Source organism: Neltuma alba, unplaced genomic scaffold, assembly GCF_004799145.2.
Source record: "Neltuma alba isolate B1F8T4 unplaced genomic scaffold, ASM479914v2 tig00011245_pilon, whole genome shotgun sequence".
Lineage (NCBI taxonomy): Eukaryota > Viridiplantae > Streptophyta > Magnoliopsida > Fabales > Fabaceae > Neltuma > Neltuma alba.
Genome location: NW_021635962.1, coordinates 148,206 through 160,214, shown reverse-complemented (window position 1 = coordinate 160,214; position 12,009 = coordinate 148,206). Strand labels below are relative to the sequence as shown.

At 33.8% G+C, this 12,009-nt stretch overlaps 1 protein-coding gene across 2 annotated transcripts; it reads right to left on the bottom strand.

Annotated features, from left to right (window-relative positions):
* Positions 1-357: 357 nt before the first annotated feature.
* On the bottom strand, positions 358-9,757 carry LOC114762899 (protein FAF-like, chloroplastic). 2 transcript variants are annotated; one of them, XM_028952504.1, is made up of 2 exons: positions 9,752-9,757; positions 358-2,269 (listed from the first exon to the last, which is right to left on the bottom strand). In XM_028952504.1, the coding sequence occupies exon 2, from the start codon at positions 2,245-2,247 to the stop codon at positions 715-717; it is 1,533 nt and encodes a 510-aa protein (XP_028808337.1). In that variant the 5' UTR covers positions 2,248-2,269; positions 9,752-9,757; the 3' UTR covers positions 358-714. The 2 variants fall into 2 exon arrangements, with proteins under 2 accessions (XP_028808337.1, XP_028808336.1); XM_028952503.1 differs by lacking the exon at positions 9,752-9,757 and adding an exon at positions 2,438-2,576 and having other exon boundaries at positions 358-2,321.
* Between the last annotated feature and the right edge of the window lie 2,252 nt (positions 9,758-12,009).

The following is a 12,009-nucleotide window of genomic DNA, read 5'->3' as shown; positions in this document are numbered from 1 at the left end:
CACGGTCCACCCAAGTCAAACACGAGCTCACCCCCATTTTGAAATTTTGAACCGTGTTTCCCCCCTTTTCTGTTTCTTCCTTTTATTCCAATGAAAAGAGTTCTGGGCATTCAGTACCTCAAATCTAACTCAATTAGCCGCATGGAAAAATAAAATACATCATACAACAAATATTACATAATCTTTTGTTTTAAAATTAATAAATAAACAACCTGATATGAACACTTGTTACGGGATGAATTTTCAACAACTTTGATAAATATCACAAGAGTTGCATAAATAACAAAGCGTGAGGACAAGACAAGCCATCCGAAAGCCTTCCCACTTCGCAGTGGGAAGGCGCTCTGGATCGCCTTCTTGGAAAAAATGTTCAAAATTTTATAGCCAAGCTCTTCATCCATAGCAAGAGCAATCAGAAAAAAAGCAAGACGAATTCACAAATATAAATACATATCACATCAATATCATATATAAATATGACACTGTTCAAGTCATTTCCTTGATCTGGCAAATTAGAAGTAATTCTCTCTCTCTCTCTCTCTCTCTCTCTATATCCTTCTCCATATCTTTTATTTGATGACTTCTCCCAGAAAGAGCGGAACTGGGTTGGGAGAAACGGATGGAGTAATTAATAATTTGAGCAAATGGATTTTGTGGATTAGCTGTGGGGCCACAAGGCGTATGGGATTGTGAATTGTCTAATTGTTATGTGACTCAGGATGTTGCAACCAAATGTGGTTCCCAGAATAGAAAGGATCTTCTAGACTCCTTGCAACTCCTCCAATTGTGAACCATGTAATCACCATTTTTGCCTCTCAGAACCAGCAATTTCTGTTGCTCCTGAGGTGTTTGATTAATTGCCTCAGAGACTATACGCTTGCAACTGTTCTTCAGTGGTGAGCTATTCTGGGGATGATTTGTGGATTTGGCTCTCCAGAAGTATTCATAACGATTGAAAGATGGTACCGCAGAAGTTGCCCCAGCTGGCGCTGATGGGACCGATCGAGCCGCCCTTGGCCTTGGTGGAAGTGATGATTTCGCGCCAGTGGTACTTTTCTCCACAACCTTAACATCCTCCGAATTCACCACCTCGTTCAACTTCTCCGACCACTTTGGGTTCCTATTCACAAACCCAATTGGCTTGTTCATAGTCAATCCTAACCTATGCACACTTTCAACTCCACTAGATAATATTGGTGCTTGTTCTATCTCCCTTTTGTCGATCTCTTCCTCCTCTTTTTCCTCATCGTCATCCTCCTCATGTTCATTCTCTTCTTCAGCATCATCCTTAAACTCCCCAAACTCTTGTTCCATCTCTTCTACGTCCACATGGTATTCTTCTTCTTCATCGTCATCTTCATCGTGCTGGAATTCTTCGTTGGTGGCAAGATTATTGAAAGTGAGGAGAAGGCGACCATCTTGGCGATGAGCACAGAAGTTGTTCTGAGAAGGAACGGACACAGCTTCGAGGACAAGCCTTCCATTTTCACGGCGGGACCTCATGTGAACAGAGGGTCCATCTTGGCGAGTTAGAGAAGGAAGGGGAGGGGGGAAAGAACGAGGACCAGCTTTCTTGGAAGTCGCAGAGTAATTGAATTTTGGCACAACGAAGTCCTCCTCTGGCTCACGTTGTTCTTGGAGTGCCTCTTTCTCTGATTCTTCTTCTTCATCGTCGTTATCTTCCTCTGTTTCTCCGGTCTCAGATGACGGGTATGAAGAGAACCCATCGGACCCTGTTTCGGATCCGAGGCTCTCTGTGCAAATCTGGAGGCTTTTCTCACTCAGAGAGCTTTGTGATCTTTTCACAAGTGGGTGAATATAAGGAGGAGGCAGGGATGATTTGGAGGCATCCTCGTTGGTTTTCTGGGATACAATGGAGCTCCAGATGTCAAACGCTCCGGGCTTCTCACTCTCCTTGTTTTTGTCTTTTCGGATTGTGCTCCCAATACTTTCAGCCTCCAGATCTTTCCTTTCTTCGCAGTCATCCGATGAGTCTGATTCAGACGAGGAGCACGAGTCAGCAGCAGAAGCAGCAACGATGGTTTCTGAATGTGAGAGCCTCTGGGATGAAACAGTCTTCTTCATGGGAGAGAAGAACCCATTTTGAGAGAGCCATTTCTTAGAGGACATGTCTGCGGATAGAGTGCGTCGCAGGGAAGGAGAAGATGAAGCTCTGTTCCTCTCATAGTCAGAGCTCAGAATAGTGACTATGCCCTGCTTCTGCGCGAGCCTAGTCTCGCCCGCCATCCCCGAGACAAGGACATTAAACCTTGAGCTGACATCTCCAATAACTCAAAGGAGAAGTACACGCAACTACTTGTCTGCAAACAAAAAAGACGAAAACTTGATCAGAAAAACGCCAAAATAGAACAGAAAACAAGAAACCCAAGAAGCAGGTGAGCAAAAAGCTTCGAAATTTGAAGGGGTTTTCATTTACCTTAGAGGGGGCAACAAGCATCCAACAGAGGTCTTCTGAGAGACCACTGTGAGTGCGAGTTGCAGAGGAAAGGAAGAAGGAAGATGATGAGGCTGATGTGGTTGTTTGGAATGGCTGCCGATGATGATGATCGTGGAGGGGAGGGAAGAGGGGCTATTTGTAGGTGGAGGAAAAGGCTTACAGAACCGGGTTCAGTGGGACCCCCGACTACGCCACCGTAAAAAGACGCCTTTTTATATACCATTCTGTTTTTATATAAATAAGTACATAAAAGTTATTTGTATTCCATTCTCACATACTCGGGAAAAAAAAATGTATCACCTCCAGTCGTATTAAAGAAACGCTATCTCTTATTTATTTTTTTGCTATATTTAATAAGAATAAAATTAAAAAATCATTGATTATTATTATTCTACAAATAGCTTGTATTTAATAAACGGCTTATTATAGAAAAATAGATAGTGTCCTGTTGTTTTCCCCCGTTATCACCAAGAGAGTTTTTTTATCCCCCTCATCACCAAGAGTTTTAAGTTTAAGTTCGGTAAAACAGGGCTTAGATTTGAGGTGCGGAGCCTCATATGTCGGTTCGAGCATCTCTTTCCAAATTCTTGCTTCTGTTCATATGCCATCTTCACTGTCTTTGCCATTCAATAATGGTCTCTGTGGCTCGGATTTGACCCAAGTTGGCCAACACAACACTATACTATGTCAGATTTTTATCCCAAGCGTTCAACTTTTTCATTCCAACTAGTCTGTACTTGCGTTTCAAATAAAGAGCTGTGTTACGGCGATCACAAATTACGTCTAATATTGACAAAGTCTGGGTGCTCAATAACTAATTGCGCGTGCTTTTGTTCATTGATCATTGGTTAACATGCAAAATCGCTTTCATTAAGTTGGCCGCCCATCTGTTTTTTCTTCAGCTTTTATTTGTAGTAACTTTGAAAACTTTTGGAGATATTAAAAACATAGCTAATGATCTTCTTGCTTAGTGACATGAGCATGTCTTTAAATTGATAATGGGAGGGAAAAGGCGTGAAAAAGAGTGACAGGTAGAGGAAGCACTAGAGAGACAGACCATGACAGGCTCTGGTGAGGTCAAGAGCACCCTACAATTACTCAAAGGGACAAAAACGCTGATTAACACTCCATCCAAATAATAAGTAATGTATTCAATTTAGGTCAAAAAAAATGTCTTAAGAAGAAAGCAAAGGAATCAACTTTGGGAAGACCAATGTGACTTGTTAGGTTAAATCTCACAAGTTATGATTATAATCATCCATACAAAATAAAACTGTGCTTTCATTTTCTTATTGTTTTTGGAAAGTCATATGACGTACTAAAAGGGGTTATATGCTTCTATCCATTATATTAAAAAATAACATTAGCCCTCCAAGGAGAATCCCCTACACACACACTTGTAGATGGAGATGAGTTTGTGTGTAGAATTTATTTATATAAAAATGAGAAGGGAATAATAAGGTGCGTGTGGAAACAAAAGGGCTAGCGTCAGGGGTTGATCTTTTAGGGATCCTCTTTGGACTGAAGGCTGACTTGAATTGTCCCACAGCTGTGTGTGTGTTTTGAAAATGACTGTGAATGAAAGAGTATAAAAGGCATGTGGCCTCTGCATTTATGGGGGATGATGAGGCTTTTTTTTTTTGGGTTACAGGGGATGAGGCATTTTGTCCATCACTTATATACCCACCTCAAAAGTTCCTGACGTCGATCATCTCTCACTCCATTTTCCACAATAATCATCTATTTTCTCATTTCCGTGCCTGTTTCCTAATTTATCACATCATCAGCCTGAATTGCTCATCATTTTAATTTAATTTTATTAATTTTTCACTTTTTCATATAAATTTCATCAATATATTGATTTTTATGTGAATAAATATGGCTACAGTCGAGTAAACTACTCTCTTTTGAACTATAAGAGCGATATAATATAATAATCGCTGCTAAAAATAAAATAAATGGAAAAAGAATTGTATAATTAAGTCATCTCTTAAAGGGAGGCTTAATTTGAATAATAATAATATGAGGTAGAAAGCTAGTGGTAGGCCTTGCCATCAGGCTGATCACAGAACTAGATGCGCCTTGTCTGCCTACAAACTATTAAACAATGCTAACTAGCTAGACCTCCAAGCAATGCTCTGTTTTTATTTTTTCAAAAGAACAAAATTGTTTACTGTGATGTCTCTTTCGTGACTATTCATTTAAACCAAATGGTCGACCCTCCGTCACAAGTCTAATTTTCAAGTGTTAAAATTTTTTCCCCTTTTGTATAAATTAGGGGGGGAAAACTGAAAAAGTTGTGTGGGTGTGTGGGATGTGATTCATGTCATGGCTTTTTTTTTTTTGGTTTTTTTTAGTTTTTGCTCCACCAAGGCATTCCATTAAGCTTCTGAGATTATTTTTAAAAAAAATTAGTTTTGAGTATACATGATGAATTTATTTGTATTATATCATATACTGTATAATGCTTGAAATAATCAATAATACAGTATCAGATTACAAAATAGTGATATTTTTCTTGTTACGTTTTATTTACTTATCTCACAAAGTGTTGCATCCAATTAATATTATCCTTAGTCTCTCGCAGCTCTATGCATCTTCTTGCTTGTGGTTGCTATAGCATTTCTTTTCCATCGATGAAATTCAAATTTGAGAATTGAATTTCTTAACAGAATAACAGACGATAGTTTTATTTATATTTATTTATTTATTTGCGGACACAGAACAGAGACATTAATTAGTTACAAGTTACAATTTTGACTGCAATGGAATGTTAGAGAGATCGAGAATAACTAAATAATAATGTCCGAAAAAAGGAAGGACGATCCTAAAATTGACAGATAAAGATAGTTTGAGTACCAAATTCGGAGGAAGCGGGCATAGTAATCACATCTGGTGGATTTTAATGTTTCAGCATTTTATTGCATCTTCTAAATGCCCTTTTCAATATTATTTCTCATTTCTATTTATTTTACTTTTTCACTTTATAAGAAAAACAAACTAATTAAAGAATCACATTCCATTCATTATTAGGAGGGCTGTCATGCGGCTGGTGAAACTAGCTAGTCAAGATGGTTTTTTTTTCCCCTAAGAAAAAAGTTTTTGTTCTCTCTATATATATATATATATATATATCCAATAAACAAGACTGTGTTGCCCCCCAAGTTTTCTAATATCATTAGTAATGACATCATTATTCGTTTTAGCGACAAACACATGCAAACAGGATGATTAAGCAATATTAATGTATATCTATAAATAGTTTCGATATTCTCGCGTTGTTGCTAGTTAGAGTGAAAATATCAAAACGTAAAATCTATAGTTAGAAAATTAATTCTGATATCTTCGGGGCCAGCTTCATATTGCGACATTTCTTGGGCAAAGTTTGAGATAACTGGGTGAGAAACAGTAAGATTATTTCGTTATTTACCGTAAACTCGCCAAAGGTTATGGAACAAAGAAAATTCACTTATTGGCTATTTTAAAATAAAAAAATTGTTAAAACAGAACAAACTTCTCGTTGCAAAAATTATTGCTAAAGATGAACTCAATTTTTGAACAAGTGCAACTTATCTTCAACAAGTGTGACTTTCTTTAACTATGTAAGACGTATTATAAGTAAATGTTTTTCGCTTACACATAGTCAAAAATATGTTGAACACGACAAAACAAAAACTGCACCCATTGAAGAAAGGCTGTATCTAAATCGTTAAACAAATTTTAAACGTTTTTTGACAATATATTTTACAAGAAGAAATTTAGCAATTGTTTTGGTTACGGATGGTTAAGAAATAAATTCACGTACCTTCCTTTTTCCTTTCATTTTTTATTAATTTTTCCTCCTTTTTAAAAGCGATGTGACGCTTTATCGGAGAATTTCTGCTGAATTTCGAATGTCATAAAAAAAAATGCGGCTAGTGCAAAACGAATAATCAATAGTTGGATTAGTTAGATTCCAAAAGCATGTTCGATTGCTGAAAATTACGGGCTTCATAAGGAAAAAAGAATATAATAGAGAAAAAATAAAAAAAAAATATTGAAGCCTACAAATTTATTTAGTACATATCAATTGATTTTTTCAATCATGAGGATAAAAGGGAAACAATATAACAGAAAGGGAGAATACTTATATCAAGTTACTTACATCTATAGTATGTCAAGTTTTTCTATCATATATAGTCATGTATCTTAATTTTGAAACAATAGCATTCATAGTATTTAATTATAAATTCATATGAAACATAAAAGGACATATGGCCATATATGATTAAAAAACTTAACATAATAAATATAAGAAATTTGACCTAGGTTTTTTTCAATAGAAAATCCTTAGTCCTCTCGTGAAAATGCTATATTTTCTGTAAAGAGTAAAGACCCGCGATTACATGCTCAATTCATTGTATTTTTATACTATAGGACTTTGAGTTCATATTTTATGAGTTCTAAGGTAAACAGCACAGTTATTATCTTATTAATAGTAGTTTTCTATAAATTCTAATTTATACTAGTATATAGAGATCTGCTGAAGAGATTAATACTCACACTAGCTAAAAACTGAGTGAGACAATTGAATATTCAATATAAATTTGGGAACTGCAAAAATCACATTTTAAGAAAACTACTCAACAGGCCCAAATTAATCTGGATTTGAGAAATGACAGAAACCATTGAGATTTTTGCCTCTAACCCCTAGGGTGTTGTGTTCCCACGTTTAGAACGCAAAACCCGTCATTAAACTAAAACAACTGTTATCAGTTGATCTAACCTATCGGTTAGAAAACGTGTTTCTTTCCATTGAAGTAACAACACTCAGCTTTAGATTGGCCGATAGATGTTGGACTACTATTTAGTCTTTTTTTTTTTATATAGTCATAATGTTTAGTGACTCGAGTTCCTCGTATATATTGTGGCCAGCATTTACCGCCAAATAAAAAAGTTTGAGATTATTTTAAATATATCTCAAAGTCAATGGCTTTTTGGCCTAGCTAGTGACATATAAATCGATCAAATTGTGGAATACAGGACGGAAGAAACTCTTGTGTATGCTTTATTCTTCTTAGCGAGAAAAAAATCTAATAACTAATGCTAATTATAATAATTAAAACTAAGTTTAGAGGTCTAAACATTCAATTATTATATTGTTAAAATCACACTAATTTCTATGCCCTCTAACTGGATGGATCTATTCGAAGTTGACTCAACAATTTGCAAACTTTTACATTCGAGAATCCGAATTTTGCTTTGTTTATTAGGTTCTTTGTTTACCAATCATGTATAGACGTTTAAATTTTAAATAATATTATGAATTAGGTATTGGATTAGCATGCATCATTAGTGGACCTAATTTGGAAACATAGACGCTAAATTGACAACAGGAAACTTTTGACAGTTATTTTTAATTAAGCTTTGGAATAGCTTAGTAGTGTTTGATGACCTATACAGTTGGATTAACCATATATACATTTAGGAAAGGAACAAATGCTATATAGTGGTCTAACCGTCTAGTCTCGGGTACCATATATGTATAGATATATATATTTTTACATGTATTAACGTGAGATTAGATGGAATCTAATAAGGAGAGAAACTCGGAATGAGATGAGATATGAGTAACGGAACCAATGCCATATAAACATCTAACTCAAAATTTGGGTTATGCAAACATTTTAACCTTAAAATTACAGGTTTTAAATGACGTCTTCGTGTGAGTTTCGAAATCAAACTTGACTTTGATGTCACTTGTAAGGAACAAAAGTGGACACAACGGGGGCAAGGCCTAAAATGAGAGAAGAGTACAAACAAGTGATACTATATCTCATTCAAAATATTAAGGATGTTTGGTTTCTCCAAAAAGTCTTTTTTAAAAGTAATTTTACACAAGTCGGGGAAAATCCCTTTCACATACTTATTTCAAACTCCCGTAAAATCACTTCTAAAATCATAGTTTGATTTTCATCCAAACAACCTGTTAATTAATTAAGTGTTTTCATTTTATTATATTTTATATGTGGCATTTCTCGCATCAGCGGACGCTGATTCACGTTTAGACATCTTAGCATTAAATATTGTCACAGCATCTAGTTATGGTCTATTTTCACTCCGGTTCTTCTTCTTCTTCTTGTTTTTTTTTTTAAATTTATTTAATTCTTTCTGTTTAAATGTCACGAGGCTTCTTTAAATTTATAAAGTCACTCGATCTCCTGTTAATTCAACGGCTTGGTTTTGGATTTGTAAAAAACAAGCGAAGTATTATATTTGATCCATCACCGTCCAAAAAGACAATGGAAGATTGCGTCAGAGTGCATTCAAGTTAATTAGATTTTTTTTTTTGACCGGACATTCAAGTTAATTAGATTAGTTTTATGCAGATGTGATGATGAATTTGTTCCGAGGATATACCCACAGAAACAAACTTTCAAAAAAAAAAAAATACTTTCCATCCTGAGAATTTCGATCGCAATTATCTATATAGTTTAGAAATTCTCTGTCAAAGAATTTTTACTCTCCAGGCACCAATTAAAATCCCTTAATATACTTTCATTCCCGACAAAAGTATTCTCTCCATTATTCCCTTAATTATGTGAGAAGTTTACAAAATAAATTGTCTCGTACTATACTATTATTCCGTAATTTTTTAATATACTAAGAACTTTAAATATTTGATATGACAATCAATATGACAGCCGTCCATCGACACACAAATTTCAAAATGATACCAAACATGTTTCATGACCCCAAAAAAAGTTGAATCATGTACTAAAAGTTTTCAACGTTTATATATACATATATTAAAAAAAACTTCGAAAGACAAAATTGATTTAACATATTCAGTCCGTATAGCAAGAAATAACTTTTAAAATATTAATCCAAATATCCTTTAAAAAAATCTCAGTGTATAATATAAGTCACATGATGAGTTATTAATGAACTATTTTCAAATATTATCCTTATTACAATTTGAAAGCTAGTATAATATATATTTTTTTATATTTTGAAATGAAAGCAAAGTTGAAAAAATATTTTATTCTGAAACAAAGTTAATGAGTCAATAACGTTTCATTGATATACCTATGAGAGAATTAAAGGTGACTAATACTTCTTAAGGTTGGCCCCGAAAAAATCCCGATATACCAGAAGCATCTTCTAACATGAGATTAGTACTATATATATATAAGCAACATTTTGTGTTTGCCTACAAATTTAATGATTTTTTTTTATTTCCAATTAATTATATGTTTTTCTTGCATATTTTTCTCACTCATTTCCTCTTATTTTTTTCTCACATTTCGTCACTCATAATCTTCATAAATAAGAACATATTTAAGAAAAATATAATATTTACATCAAGTTTTTTATATTCATTATGTTAAGTTCTCCAATCATATATAATTAATGGAACCAGTTTTAATGCTCATTACTTTGACGAGCTTCCTAAGCTCGTTAGATGTAGACCATCTATATCTAATTTAAATAGTTCAAATTTAAAATTGTTAATTAATTATTTTTAAATAAAAAAACTATTTTTTAAAGAATGATAGTTAAGAGAGTATCTTTATTTTAGATTCTATACATATTAAAATAATTATTTTAAATGAATAAAAATTTAAAAAAATCAAATCTAGATCATCTATATGACATATGGATGATTTAAGTGTGATGAGTTTGGGGTACTCATCAAAATAATGAGCATTGAAACCGATTCCATAACCATGTGTTTTATTTTTAAAATACTAGTATTAATAGTATTTAATTATAATCTATATAAAACAAAAAATCACCCATGGCTGTGTGATTAGAAAATTTGATGTAATGAATAGAATAAACTTGACTTAAGTTTTTTTTAAAGAAAATTATATGTTTTGTACATTTATTGTTTTAAAATAATTTTATCAATATTTCGATGTAAATAATTTGGTCAGCTCTCACTTATCGGTAGGAATGAAGAGAGTAATATTGAATAAGGGATTGAAGGGAATCTAACGAGTATGGGTCAACTTGAAGGGAGGAAGCGAGTAAAAACTGAAAAGTCAGAGGGCAATCCGTGCAAAGGTAAGAAACTGAGAATCAATAGGAGAGAGACACGTATGACAAAGGGGAATATTTTTGAAATGAAGACACATAGAACATGAAAAGCAAAAAAAGCAAAAGGGGGTCATAAGGAAGGGTGAGGGCCAATAGGAGAGAGACACATAAGAAAGAGAGGGAAAGGCCAAGGAAGGGTTTGAATGAGGAAAACAAGAAGAAAGTGCCAAAAAAAGGGAGCCCAAGGAGAGATGGAAAAAAGCTAAGAAGGCATATGGTTCTATCCCTAATGCCCCACTTGTCCACTGCCCACGCACTCCTGCAGCTGCTTCCTTGATAGTACTAAGGAGAATTATTAAGGGGTCTAAAAGAATTAATTATAAAAAAATCTCAGTAACAAGTGATTTTATCATTCTTTATTATTTACCCTTTATTTGTTAATAAATTTTTAGGTAATTAAATATCTTTTTTAGGACTTAATTATATTTTTTTCTTAATTGTATTATTATTCATGATCTTTTTTTTTTAAAAAAAAAACCCACAATATTGTTCATCTTCTCAATCTATCCTTAACCCTCCATACTGAGCACCAGTTTTTCTCTCTTGGGGGTCGCTAGGTGTACGGTTGGGCTATGCCCTATTTTAAGTTTAGGGTATTTCCTATCCTGCAGATCTTTCTCTGCGTATTGCCAGAAAAGGCAACATATCTGATATAACTGCACCACAAAAGAAAACCCCATGATTTGACCATCACCCTCTCTCTCTCTCTCTCTCTCTCTGTATTTGTGTCTGTACTATACTCTCCAATGCACGTAGGATCGATCTCATGCCCACGTACTTCCCGGAATATGACCATTCCGGATTGTTGTTTTTATATTCATTTATTCTTCCAAGAAACAAATTGTTATTGAAGACTGAATATTTTAAAAAAAATGAAAATGAGATAATGTTAATTAGATTTGCGTTGTAGTAGTATGTGTGTGTCGTTTCTTTTTTGGTGTGGTTTCTGTCAAATGGCTTGAAGCTTTAGGTTGGAATTTGTGCGATCTCCTGCAAGTGCTGCTGCTATCAATAGTGCTGCTGCGCACCATGTCTCTGTATCAATGATTTTGCCAAGAACCAACCCTTATTCATCCCTTTCGTTTTTTTTGTATACATGAAGCCAAAATGGAATTGATTTCAAGGAGAATTATCAAGAGATAAAAAAATAATTATCAAAAAATCTTAGTAAACTTATTGTCATGTTCTATTATGAAATTTGTTATTATTTACTTTTCAGTTATCAATAAACTTTAAGATAATTAAATTGAGGCCTAATTATAATTCTTTCTTAATTTTAATTGCCAGAGATAAAAAAATTAATTTATTTTATCTCTTATATTTTTTATTTTTTATAAATTAATTTATTTCATTTATAAAATGATATATGATTTAAAATTATATAAATATATTTTAAAACATTAAGTACTTTTATACTAGAGAGTGAGTGAGTACTAATCAAAGTTTTTGAGAAAAAGGCCCATTCATCA

Bases quoted from the DNA above. Each gene is read 5' to 3' on its own strand.
- LOC114762899 (XM_028952504.1), bottom strand. From the start codon at position 2,247: ATGGCGGGCGAGACTAGGCTCGCGCAGAAGCAGGGCATAGTCACTATT.